Source organism: Nematolebias whitei, chromosome 2 (assembly GCF_014905685.2).
Source record: "Nematolebias whitei isolate Nwh7 chromosome 2, NemWhi1, whole genome shotgun sequence".
Classification (NCBI taxonomy): domain Eukaryota; kingdom Metazoa; phylum Chordata; class Actinopteri; order Cyprinodontiformes; family Rivulidae; genus Nematolebias; species Nematolebias whitei.
This window is the reverse complement of record NC_056499.1, coordinates 24,253,152-24,267,603: the sequence shown is the minus strand read 5'-3', so window position 1 is coordinate 24,267,603 and position 14,452 is coordinate 24,253,152. Positions and strand designations below refer to the sequence as shown.

At 36.7% G+C, this 14,452-nt stretch overlaps 1 protein-coding gene across 1 annotated transcript; it reads left to right on the top strand.

Annotated features, from left to right (window-relative positions):
• Nucleotides 1–808: 808 nt before the first annotated feature.
• Nucleotides 809–13,541, top strand: mmp2 (matrix metallopeptidase 2; the record flags this gene model as incomplete). Its single annotated transcript, XM_037697569.1, is given in 9 exon segments — nt 809–982; nt 1,655–1,828; nt 2,444–2,617; nt 3,757–3,912; nt 4,026–4,152; nt 8,718–8,854; nt 9,327–9,486; nt 9,818–9,927; nt 12,494–13,541. Coding segments are annotated over 9 exon segments (1,316 nt in total), but the record flags the coding sequence as incomplete, so codon positions are not given.
• Nucleotides 13,542–14,452: the final 911 nt, after the last annotated feature.

Below are 14,452 nucleotides of genomic sequence, written 5' to 3'. Positions count from 1 at the left end.
TTCCGGTAACAGTTTGCTTCATCCGGTAACTCTCAGGATTACTATTAATAAAGTTATGAATAAATGTAACTGCCTTGAACGAATAAAACTTATATTGTTTCTGTAAACTGAAAATAATTACATAAACACTCATTTTAAACACAACAGCCACTTACGAGCTTCTTAATATCACATACGATCTACCTCTACAAGTAACGTTTCTGCATCTACTTTAAAAAACATATCTCTGCCCCCGTGAGTACCAAGCTAACCAGTCATCGTGCATGGGCATGAACCCACAGGCAGCTGCAGCCGATGGAGGAGTCGGGCTCGGAACCGTCAAGTATGGGGGAGGGAGGGTGTAGGATGCTTGAAAGAAGTGGAGTGTTTACATATGTAGGTAAATGTAGATGTTTAACAACCTGTTAAAATACACCAAAAATGCAGGAAATTGCATATACTTTATTCAAAATTTTCTGGGGGAGGACCCAGACCCCCTCACCTCTGGCCCACTCATTATTTGCATTCTGGCATTGATTAGTTTAGAAATTAAGCCCTGATTTGTACATAACAATGGATGGATGGTCTAGACATTTTTGCTCCCAGTATTTCTTTGTATTATATTTTTCATGACTTTGTACTTTATACTTTATATTGTCACAAACCTGTTTTGTAGTTTGAGGCTGATGTTTTCAACAAACTCCTCACATGTTGCAGAGATATGTTTTTGTGTTGCATCAAAGGGCGTCTTATCTTTTACAGTGAAACATGAATACATGAGTGTTTCTTAAAATGTAGCTCAACTTGAACATCTGCTTTGATACAACAGTGGTGAAAGCGAAGTTTGGCAACGCTGATGGAGAGTTCTGTAAATTCCCCTTCCTGTTTATGGGCACCGAGTACAACAGCTGCACAGCTCAAGGCCGAGATGACGGCTTCCTGTGGTGCTCCACTACTTACAACTTTGATGAAGATGGGAAATATGGATTTTGCCCACATGAATGTAAGTTTGCCATGTATTTTTCAATCTGAAAAATGTACTGCATGTGTGGTAACGTCTCCTAATCCTCCTAAAATGTGACTTTTTGAATCCTGTTAACTTTTAAAAGCCTGGTGTATCCCATTTGCATTTTTTTTTAAATTAAACACTTTGGTGAATCACTGCAGCATTCTAATACAGAGGGAAAGCAAATCTCACTTGATTTTTTATTTTTTTTTCTCCGTGCAAAACAGTTCTGTGATTTTGGACAGAAAGAAAGTAGGTTGAACCATATGCCAAGAAGTGTTGTCTTCATCTGTGCGGTTGTTGCTTTGTATTTGGAGTGTATTAGGGAACATTTCTTTTCCAAGTTACTGTCCCACTTTAGAAACACCAAGCTGTGTCCAACACTTTGCTTCTCTGTTTATTGCTGTTCATGGTGCTCATTTTATTAGCAGTCTGTTCCTGTTAACAGCCAAAGTACACATGTACAAAGTTGTTTTTGAAGATGTGAACATGAGTAAAACCTGTTTGCAATAAAGCGCGTTCTATTAAAACTTTACTATACCAGGAGTTGTATTTCATTTAGTCTTTCAGAACCTTTGTCTTCAGTGTTGCAATGCAGTTTAATATTTAGGTCATCTACAAATCCTAATGCATTGCACAATGCAACTGTGCTCGTTCCTTGTTTTACAGTACTTTTCACGCTGGGTGGGAACGGAGAAGGCGCTGCGTGCAAATTCCCCTTCACCTTTCAGGGGGAGAAGTATGACAGCTGTACTACTGAGGGCAGGGATGATGGTTACCGCTGGTGCGCCACAACTGAGGACTACGACAGAGACAAATCCTACGGCTTCTGCCCCGAAACTGGTAAGCAGGGTCTTCTACTGTCCCAACACATGACTGAGCGAGTACTCAGTCAATTTCAGTTGTACTGATGCTTACATACTTCACTGTACAAGTCAATAAATACACGGAGTTCACATTATCATTTGTGTATACCGGTATATATATTTTAATAAGGAATAGCTTGGTTTATTTTCTGTTCTGTAAATGTGACAAGTTGTACTGTTCAGATAAAGTAGCATGGAGAGGTAAGAAAGGAGAGAAAAGCGATTGGGACTTTCTAGTTTTAATTGATATATTAATGTGGCTCTGTGTGAAGAACATAAATAAATAAAGCAGAAAGAGAGCAATGTCAGTGATGCCAGATTGAAAATGATCTCTCTTTGAAAGGAAATCAATTTGGGCGGGGTATTTTTATTTATTTATTTATTTATTTTGGTTTTGTGCCTAGTTTGGATTAGTTAATGGTGTTCCTTGTGCTGTGCCAGCTGCTGTTTTCATCATTGTCTGGAATTATTTTGCAGTCGAGCCCAAATCAGACTTTTTTCAGAGAAAAAAATATTTGGCTTACATGTATATTAAATCATTTCATAAGAAAATGAAGATTACTTCTGGTAAACTAAGTGTTGCCATTTTCAGCTCTGTCGACAGTGGGAGGGAATGCAGATGGAAGTCCCTGTGCCTTTCCTTTCACCTTTCTGGGAGACAGCTATGACTCCTGCACCACCTCTGGACGCAGCGATGGAAAGATGTGGTGCGCCACCACCAAGAGTTACGATGATGACCGCAAATGGGGCTTCTGTCCTGACCAAGGTATGACAGCGCTGGCCAATAGGATTTGAGACCAGACCCAGCTGTGGATTTTGGTAATAAAACCTGTCAACTAGAGAAATTGAATTTCCTGCGAAAATGCAGTGTGAATGCTTATTACAGAACTTGCTGAAAAACAGCTGAAAATAGCTTAAAAAAATCACGATGAAATCAAGCTGACATGGAAGAACAAGCCTAAATTAGCAGGAGCAGGCCAAAAGAACACATATTTGCTTAATTTGATTTAAATAAGCAGAATTGATTAAAAACAAATGCTGAAAAGTAGTTGAAAATGTAGAAAAGTGCTTAAACTACCAGAAAAAAGCAGAAATAGATAAAAAGACAAAAAAAAAAAAAATGGAATTAGCTAATAAAGCAAAGATTAGCATAAAACAGCTAAAGAGTAGCTGACTTAGCATAAAACGCTGAAGCTAGCAGAAATAAGCTGAAGATATAACAAGGTGAAATGAGCAGAAAGAAAAAAGTAGCAGAAATTACCACAAAAAAATAGAATTTATCTGAACAAAGCTGAAATTAAAAAAAAAAAAAAAAAAAGGTTGAAAACGTAGGTGAACACGTAGAACTGACTTAAATTGGCAGAAAGAACACATTTGCCCAATTAGGCTGAAATAAGCCGAATGTAGCCAAAATAAAAGGGGAAATTGTCTGAAAAAAGCTGAAATTTGTTTAAAAAAATCTGAAAAGTAGCTAAAAAGCAGAAAGAAGCGTAAATTACAAGAAGGAAGTGGATAGATCCTGAAAAAATGTTGAAATGTGTGCATGAAATGTGGAATTAGCTGAAAAATCTAAAATTAGCATACAATATCTAAATATTAGCTGAAATAGCAACAACAACAAAAAGCTGAAACTTGCAGAAATAAGCTGAAAGGAGAATCAAATGTTGAAATTAGCAGAAAGAAGTTAGAAGAAGCACGAAAATGTTTTAGTTAGCAGAAAGAATCTGAAAGGAGCACAAAACAGTTGAATACATGCTGAAATTAGATGAAAGTTGATGAAAAATGTGGATAATTGAAGACAGTGTGTGTCATTCCTGAAGAATAAAAAAGGAATATTTCTATTACAAAATATTTCAGTCAGTAAAAAGATAGAATATACTCTCACTTGGTTGTGCTTGTTTTTAGGCTACAGTTTGTTCCTGGTGGCTGCCCATGAGTTTGGTCATGCTCTTGGTTTGGAGCACTCTCAGGACCCCGGGGCACTGATGGCTCCTATTTACACCTTTTTCAAAGATTTCCGACTTTCTCAAGATGACATCCAGGGCATTCAAGAACTGTATGGTGAGGAGAAATACACCAAAACTTTAAGAAAGTGTATTGTCTCATTTTGAGACCAAACAACAGTGTGTAATTTACCTCTAAAATATCCCAACTTGTGTCCAATCTTCCAACAGGTGTCTCAACAGACAAACCTTTGTCTCCAACCCAGGGTCCTGTCACTCCAATGGACATCTGTAAAGATCCAGTTATCTTTGATGCTGTGGCACAAATCAGAGGAGAAACCTTTTTCTTCAAAGACAGGTAATTGTTGGAAACATGGATAAACTGGTTCATACATGATGATTAAAATGAACAAGGGATGGATTTGACCTAATTCTTTATGCAATTTTGCTTTCCGTCTTGGTTTTCTGAGTCCAAAGTGCTTCATCAAGACGATTATTGAATTTTTTGCAACTTTGGTTTTATTAATTAAAAAAATAATCATCAAACAGTGCTCTAATTGGCATATTGTTGCAAGTTAATTATTGTTTTGCAAACTCTAGTCTCGTGCTATAAATTAATGTGACAAGTGGTAAGAGGGGGAACAGACTGCTACTCTACACTAGCCTGCCAAAATAGTCATGAATTAGAAACACAGTCTGTAATTTTGTTCTGCACAGGCACCAAATAATCCAAAGTATCTCAGCTTCAGTGCATGTCACTGAGCTGATGTAGAAGAGGAGATTCGTGGAGCGCTGTGGTTTAGTAAAACGTCCTTGTGTGCATTTTCACACAGGAAGGTGAATATTTTCATCACAACTCTTGAGGTTTGTTGCAGACAGAATCCCCTGACAGACAGGAAAACAATGATAGGGCTGAACAGAAACTGATAAAAAAACAAAAACACTGTCAAGGTTGTGTTGCAATATGTATTCTTTATCATTTCAAAATGTCTTTGTTCATTTGGAAATGAGTCCAAAATAAACAGAGCAGCATACCTTCATAACAGAGTCTGCAGATTCGGAATTGGTCTAGTTGTCTTCCATAAGAAACTTGAGTTTCAAAAGTGGGAGCAGCAAACCACAATATGGCTCACAAATCCAGCTTTAGTGCAAAATATCTTTTCTCCTGGCTGTGGCTTTTAGCCACACATTTAAAGGGAGCAGCAGAGCAGCGCAGGGACTCAAAGAGTGATCTGCAGACCATGAAACTCTGGCCCAGTTGGTAAAAATCAAGCTGAGCTGAAATTTAATTCCCTTCAAAGGAAGGGGCTGAAGATTTTTGGGGGGCAGGGGGACTCTGTGATGACAGATGCAAACAAGACATCTGGATATTTATTTCAATAAGGACAGAAACAGTTGTGAATAGAAGCCATACTATACTTGATATTGCTATTATTAATATTATTGCTTGTGTGTGTGTTTGTCTGACAGTCTGTCAGCAAAATACCCTAAAAACATCTAAACAGATTTTAATGACTTGCTTATAAAGTGACCATTGGATGAACTGTGCATCTACAACCAATCAACTTTTGGAGTCAACCCAATTCAAGACAGTTAGTACAGTTAATCAACTTTAGCCACCACAGAAAGGCTACAACTCACTGGCTTTACAGATAGGGAGTTAAAATATGGTGTGGTGGTAGTTTTTATTTATACAGGTTAGTCTCATTGAGCCTCGGGGACTCATTTACAAGAGAGACCTGTTTTGTTTTTTTGTTTTTTTTTAACAAAAAATGATGACAAGAGTAGACAATCTTAAAAGAAGGCATATAAATTGAAAATAAAAATGTAAGAAACTGATGTAAATTTTTTTTAAAACCTGCTACATTATAAAGTGATATAATAGCCTACAAACAGGAACATGTCTGCACTGGTTTTTGCCATGAACTTAGCAGTTGTTTGAAGCCACTTAGAGAGGTCAAGGTCGAGCGCTTCAGATCTTTTTCCAAGATATTCCAGGAAACAGGAGCAGAGTAGGAGAAGGCCCTTTTGGCTAGTTCAGTTCGCACTGAGGGAACACTGCATGTAATAATGTCCTGAGTGTGCACGCTGTAGCTGCACTCACGCATTGACATGTAGGAGGAGATATATGAAGGTAACAGACCAAGAAGGTCAAGGTTTCTTTATTGTTATTTGCATCATATGTGGTACATGTGGTGGAACGAAATTGTGTACACAGGGTCCCAGAAAAAAAAAAAAAACTAATTTAAGAAGTGATTTAAAGATGACAATGTACCAGTGAGGGAGTCTGCATGAAGTTAATGATGACCAGTTAACCAGAGTGCAGTAGTGGGTACAATAATTACAGCCAGTTATGAATTTTAGCACAACGTCATAGCCAGTGTCCAACATATGCAGGGTGCTTGTAGGGGCGTTCATGTAATGTCACCATAGTCAATGGAGGGGAGGAAAGTAGCAGTTACAAGGTGTTTCCTAGCATTCAGAGTTAGACAGGATCTATTTCTTATAAAGAAACCCAGTTTAACTTACAGTTACTTTACCAAGTTTTTGACATGGAGCTTAAAAGAGAGATGCAAATCGACCAAGATACCAAGTATTTGTAAGAATAGACAAACTCAATAGGAACATAATTCGAAGATAACATTGAGGGAAAGACTGCTGGGACTGATTTCCTGTTTTAAACAACATCCCTTTAGGTTTGTCAGCATTTAGGACCAGTCTGAGATTAACCAAATCTGACTGGATGATGTCAAAAGCAGATTGCAAAAGCTGGAAAGCCTTGGAAACTGTTTTAGCTCATCAATAAACAACTGTGTCATCAGCATAGAAATGTAAGGATGCATCAGGGATGATCTGACCTACATTACCTATGTAGATTGTGAAGAGGGTGAAACCTAAGACTGAACCTTGTGGTACACCATTGTTAACCGTTAAATTGATGAAAGAAGTACCATTAATTTGAACACATTGCCTCCAATTTGAGAGATAGTTAGTGACTCAACCAGTGGTGTGATCTGAGAAACCAATTTCTGAGAGCTTATGACAGAAGATGTCATGGTCCACAGTATCAAAAGCTTTACATACTGTTTACATACTCTGAGTACATATAAGTCACTTATAAACTTTGTTTAAACTGTGGAGTTAACTGTCAGGGTCAACCCTGTCTGTTGGACACATTAGAGTGATTTGAATGAAAACTCAGAAAGTAATCATTAGAAATTGGGAGCGTTAGACTGACAGAGATGTAGTTTAAGGAGGCCTCTTAATCGCACCTTATGGGTCACTGAAAGGTTGTGTAAGTTTAATATGCTGCAAAATCTCTTGGTACAACACAAGCTTTATATCTTTACTCAAAAAAAAAAAAAAAAGAATGCCTGGCTCTGCAACAAAAGCAAAGTTGATTTTTCCCTTTTGTTAAAGTGGAATCTGTTTTTCTGCTGAATCAGCATGTGTATGTGGTACGGCAAATCTTTGCACGGCACAGTGAGTCAGGCTTTAGCTCTGCCTGAGCGCAGCATAAATGTGTGCCTGTCTGTCTCGAGGCTTAAGGAAAAGGCTGTTATAAAGTCTGATGTAAAGTAGCAGCTACACCAACCTACTAATTAGATTTATTGCACCTATGACGCTCATCTGCTGGGATACAATCAAATGAGCACATGCCACAAATACAGGGCCTCTGTAAATAAATGTAAATTTAGCTTTTCTTTTTTAAAATTTGTAAAGCAGGAAATTAGAGCCTTTGTGCATAACCAACAACACCATCATGTTCACAACATAATACTGAACAGTTTGTCAAAGCTAGAGTGATGAAGCAAAAGAAGCATGTTTACTATACAATCAAACTGGCTGCTCTGGAGTCAAAGTGTTTTGAAATTTGTGCAAATGCATGTCAAGCTGTTCACACAGTCTCATGTTCTATTACAATATCAGGCTTAGTCTTTCTTGAACGAGTAAGAAAGGCCATTTTCTTGTCTTGCAGAGGCATTTCTCATGTGATTAAGCTTGGGCACTCATTACAGCTACAGTATTACAGCTTAAACGCTGCTATTTGTTAACAAAGGAGGCTTTTGTGAATTTTCTATATGTGTCACATTCATAAATTAACCAAATCATTTGCAGGACCTGTGAAATCAACTGTGCTGAAAAAAAAAACTGACTAGGACAAGTATTTACTGAATGTAAACAAACTGACAACTCAACTGACAACTGACTGCTCAAACAAACAACAACTGATAACCACAAGATGGAAACTGTATTATTCCATTATCTATTTAAAAAGCAACAAGGTATCTGCAGCTAATGTACACATCATGCTTGTGATGTGATTCTGTCTCTTGCCTTCATATTGAACGTGTGGATAAAATGACAAAAGACCAAATGACTAGAAGGAATTGTTCATGTGCATGACATAAACTTAGTAAAGTTGTCCACAAGAGAAGCAAAAGAAAAACACCTAAACACCACCCATCCAAGTTTAGCATGTGTATATACAGTAGACACAGCATTTATGTATGTTAGGTTTTCTTTCTTTTTCTTTTTGGAGTGTTCACTTTAAAATTAAAATGCTTATCTTTGCAATCGGCAGACATTTGTCTTACTAAAAAGAAATAGGTCAGTGGAAAAGAGTTTAAGGGAAGCTGCTCTTGCTGTTTTGCAGCTGTATATTGGAAAACTGGGCGAGATGGGTCTTGTTCCACTGGCGTCTGCGCCTTAGACCTGATGAAAACCACATGCTCATGAATCAGGCCATTGTGGCTGGCTGGCCGAGTCAAGCACTTGCACTAAAGCTCACACACATACAGGCACACGTTCTTCCCCCACTTTCACTCCAAATCTTCTCTGTGTTCAGTTTATGCTCACGCTAATTTCATCCCCAGCTCGTTTACCTCACAATCACTCAGCCGCTCTTTCTCCCTCTGACAGGTTCCTGTTCAGGTCAGTGAACTTCAGAAACAAACCCAATGGCCCAATGCTGGTGGCCACCTACTGGCCTGACCTGCCGACCAAAATAGACGCTGCCTATGAAAATCCGGTGGACGAAAAAACTGTCTTCTTTGCAGGTTTGTAGAAAAAAAAAATAGAACCAAAGAGAAGTGGATACGAGAAAGTTATCACTTTTTTTTTTACCACTTTATAACTTGGTCAATGATTTCTACAACTTAGCACCAGAAGGAATGTTGGCTGAGCACTTTTGTGTGTGCGTTTAGTGCACATTTGGTTTATTCCACCACAGTCATTAGTGGTTTATGTTACATTCGCAGCATTGTAACAACATGACAACATTTCTGAATAGTGATGAGAACTGTGCAGTATAGTTCTCAGCTTTAACGATTTTAACATTGTTCTGGCAATAGACAACCTATGGCCTCCCTCTGTATTCAGTACATAAAAGTTAGGTAGAAGAAAGAAAAAATATTGGTTTTAAAGTTCTGTTTAAAATAATATGTCATTAATTCAATGAACATAACAATACATCTTATGGTACAACAACATGTGACTAAATGTCTCGAACTGCTTGTTTCTTTCTCCCAGGCAATGAGATGTGGGTTTACAAAGCTGACGAGCTGGAAAGAGGCTACCCTAAGAGAATCTCCGACCTTGGCCTCCCTACGGACGTGCAGCAAATTGACGCTGCCTTTAGCTTCCGAAAGAACAGAAAGACATACCTATTTGCAGGAGACCAATTTTGGAGGTGAAATGAAATAAAACGTGTATGCATTGGATTTGTAAGACTGAAACAATCGCTGACCCACCCAACTTCTGCAGATGATGTCATAACCATTTATAGCAGTATTTTGCTGCATCTGGATCAAGTTAAGGTTTGGTGGGACCTAAACTGCGCTCTTAAGCACAACACATCAGTTAGTGCTTGCACAGCATGGGAATTTTCTCATGCTGTTGACTCACTGTTTTACCACCAAGCTCTAAGTAAAAGAGTTGGGGCATGTTTCTGTATGTGTGTGAGAAAGTACTCTGAAGTAATCTTAAAAACTGTATTTTAATCTGTTATTATTTGTGTACAGATATGATGAAGACATAAAGGCTATGGATACTGGCTTCCCCAAGCTTATCGCTGATTCCTGGAATGGAATCCCAGACAACATTGATGCTGCCTTCAGTCTGAACGGCATTGGTATTTTTTTTATTACCTTCTATATTTTTAACTTGTGTTAAATACATGTACAAGTCCTCGGGAGACTCCAAACTTTTATGGTTTTGTTGCCCAAGAACAGTTTTTGACACCATATAATAAGATACTCCTGAAACTATTTTTCAACAAGTTTCAACATTTTCCATTAAGCACCACTGGTTTGAAGCCAAGTCATTACAGAACAACAAGGCCAAGAGTCTATAGCCGTTAGCAGCTCTGTTACGCACAACGGTGTCTTCTTAAGTTTTTTATTACCCTGGGAGTTGGTACTAGGATTTGGTTATGGTGTCAAATTATTCACAACAATCAGAAAAAGAAAAAAAAGAATATATATATGTATGTGTGTTAAACTGCTGATGCTTTGATTGCTAGTTTACTGTTTATAAATTGACATTCCTGCTTCTAAAATCCCCTCAGCTTTATTTGTGTGTTTGAAATCATGCCTCTTAATACAATTAGAAATGCTACTCCATTGAGCTAAATGTGAGATTTAGTCACTGAATGCAAGAAAGTATATAGAAATCAAAAACAAAAATAGTTGTTTGATGTGAAGGAAATCACATGGCAGTCAATTCAGTGGTCTGACAATGATGGATGACTGGACAGTCACATGGACCATATTTGCTTTATTGTGTGAATGATTATGAAGCATTCACACTCTTATGTTACATTTTTCTTCAATACGTGTTTCAGTGCAATTCTCATCCCACAGTTTTCAAATTATTTCAACAAATCATAGATCAAAATGTTTAGCTCTTTCAGGACAATCTGGCTATGACTTTTGCTATTGATGCAACTTTAGCTTTTTGAAATATTCAATATTTTCTGCCATTTTTTTCCTCTTGGAAAACGAACTGGACTAATTTTACAGCCTTCATATCTTAAGATATGTTTACAACCTTTTACTGCTCCTTTCACATTTTGTTGTAGTTCAGCTTCCTTGTGCAAAAAAAAAAAAAAAAAAAAAAAAAGCTTTTTCAGCTACAGTTGTATTTTCAGCTGTTTTGTGCTCCTTTCAGATTCTTTCTGCTAACTACAACATTGTTGTGCTTCTTCTAACTTATTCATGTTAATTTCAGCTTGTTATGCTCCTTTCAGTTTATTTCTGAAAGTTAAGATAAGATAAGATATAACTTTATTGATCCTGTATGAAATTGTTATGCCAGAGTTTCAGCTTTTTCTACAATTTTCACAAAGTTTCATCTTTTTTCTACTATTTCAGCTACTAGCTGCTTTTATGATAATTTGAGCTTTTTCCAGCTAATTCCACATTTTTTGCACTCATTTCAACTTTTTCATCCTAATTCTGCCAAAAAAATGCTCTCTCTACTTCAGTTTTGTAATGTCAGCTCCTTTTTGCCATTTTAGCTACTTTTCAGCAGTTTTTTGTTGTTGCTAATTTCAACTTTTTACACAAAATGTCCACGTTTTGTTCTCATTTTTGCTTCTTTCGGCATAATTGGGCAAACAATTGTTCTTTCTGCTTTCTTATGCTAATCTATGCTTGTCCAACCTTTTCATACAATTTGTAGCTTTTAGCTGCTTTAAGATAAATTCATGTTTTACTTGGAAATGTCTGTTACTTTCAGCTTAATTAACTTCTTTATGCTAATTTCAGCTTGGTATGCTCCTTTCTGCTGCTAGTTTTAGCTTTTTCTTTTTTCTCTTTCAGCTACTATTTAGCTGTTATTAGTTTTTATTTTTTTATTTTTACTATTTCCACATTTTTTAGCTCATTTCAGCTCTTTCCACTTACAGCTACTTCTGGTAGCTTAAGATCCTTTCTGCATTTTCAGCTACTTTTCAGCTATTTTTAGTTAATTCCAGCCTTTTTAAAGCTACTTTCTCAAATTTTTGTGCTAATCTCTGACCTAATTCAGCAAATATGTGTTCTTTCTGTATTTTTTCTGCTAATTTAGTTTTGTTCTTCCATTTAAGCTACATTTCAGCATGCTTTTTAAGTTAATTTCACAATTTTATTCAGCAATTCTTCAGCAATAAGCATGCACTGCATTTTCACAGGAAATGCGATTTCTCTAGTTTTACATAGTTATTGAATTTGCTGTGAGTGAGTACATGATGGGTTGTGTTTCATTTGCCGGTTGGTGCAAACTATATATAGATGATGATTAATGTTCAGCAAATTGTTTGTAGCAATCTATATGCCACGATTTACATGAGGTTTGAGGAGTTATGTCGATTTTTGCGTGGGATTTTTCCGTTACTGCTCCCCTAGCACACACACACAAACATCCCATTGACTCTTCTGGTCACAGTGAACACACATTTATAGAAAGAAAGTCTGTGACCATATACAGAGGTCCTTCTGTATGCTGTTTGACTAGCAACATTCAGAGAGTGTAGGCTCAGTAGAACCTGTTATGGTATTTCAATCTATTTCAAATTGACTGAAACTAATTATATTGTTTTATCTAAGCTTTATTGTTTCATATTATATAGCAGTTGCATGTGTTTAATGTGAGCAGTTTCAAGTGTAACTTTAAAAATCTAAATCCTAAACACAATTTATATGTGCTTGTTTCCACAGATTACAGCTACTTTTTTAAAGGGAACCACTATTTCAAACTAGAAGACAGCAGTTTGAAGATTGTCAAGTTGGGCGAAATCACGAAGGACTGGATTGGTTGTTGAATCTCTACCAAAATGTTTCACAAGTGACGGTGACCTCAACGCTTGAGGACATCAGCATATAATACAACTTGAGGTTGCCGCAGTGTGCACTGTTTTAAGTTTTTATCCTGGCAACTCATACGCTTCTGTTGGAGACATGTGCCTCCAGCCTGTATAACCAGTCTTCATCTTTGTATATGGGCACCTCAAGACCTTTTAAGTAGGCTGAACATATACAGCTGGATATTTACTTAATTTTAGTGTGATTTTTGTCAAATTATCTGTTATTATAATGCAGATTTAAAAAAAGATATAACCCCTTTGTTTTGATGTGTTTTTTGTTGTTGTACGTTAATAAATAGACATCGGGTATGTCCACAGTGCATTGGATGCAGTGCTATACTGTGCCTTGAGATATTGTCAATTCATACAAAGTTGATTGTGAAATATTTTTTATAGAATATGAGGGATTCATGTTGGCTTTGGATTAATTCTACATCCAATGTATAAAGTGTAGTTGTATAAATGTGATGTGTTTCTTAATTTTCTGAATGTTGTGCAATGCATTTGAAAAATGAACTTGCACATTGTGACCGAGTATGGTGCTTTTAGAGATCGCTTCTTGCATTTAGACCTGCATATTGTGTGTTTTATGATGTGTTACTAAGTCTGATGGTACTATTTTCTGAATATTAGAAAGTGGCATTCACCAGCATATATCATTTGTTTGGTTAGCACTTTGTAATGAATATCAACTAAAATCTATACAAGCTAAATGAATGATAAGGAGACCCAGTCACTGTCATTGCACATCAATGTTGCATTGAGTTTTACTAATTATAAAGACAAACAGACAGATTAACTAGGCAGATAAGGCACAGAGTGCCGCCACAAACCATATGGGTTTGCTCAATGATGGAATTATGCCAATAATTCTAAAGTAGTGTACTTGCATTTTTTTGATCAAATTTTTCTTACTTTGTATTGTAATTGTAATGATTGTAGTAATATAGCTGTTGTGTCTTGTATTTTTTTTTCTAATGCCTGTGCACTTTGTACCATCATCAATAAAAAATGGTCAATATGATGAACTTTGTATGATTTGAAAATGTCAAAGAGGATGATTGAAACTTAAAATCTCTTATAAGCAAGCTTTGAAATAATCAAGCAAATATTAAATACAATACTTGTATGACTGAAGCAATGTGGATGTTGCTCCAGTTTGTCATGGTGAAAGATAAGATGAGACCAACTTTATATACCACAACAGTGGCAGAAATTCTCCTTTGACACAATCTTGCACATTAACAACATACACAAGTACAACAGAAAATGAAACGATAAAACATATTGAAAATATTAATATAAATTTACCACCATTAAGTTGTGCCTATGCAGTTTTGTTTTAAAACATTATTACAGATGGAACAAATTAATTGCTTAGTTTTATTTGCCAGTGGGACTGCATGCCTGGTTGATAGAACATAGAAGCATCTGAAAAAAAAGTTGTGTAGTGGATGTGAAGGGTCTTCTGTGATCTGGGTGGCTTTCTTGATCCCTGAGCAGCTGTAGAAATCCTGACAGAGGAGATGGAAAAAAGGAGCAGAGCAGAAAGGTAACCCTCTCTATGTTCTGGTCCATCTACGTTCTTCCAACACTGACTTGTTTGTAGACTGAATTTCAGTTGTTTGTATATACTGACAGATGATCTCAAGCCTATTAAGCACATATGTTCGATCATGAATAAATATAAACATATAGTTAAAATTTTACATTATAGAGTTTTACCAGAAGTGGTTTAAGCTACAGATTACATTTTACAAAGAATGATTTAAGCTGCAGTTTTGGATTTCCCAGAAAAGGGAGTATGATGCAC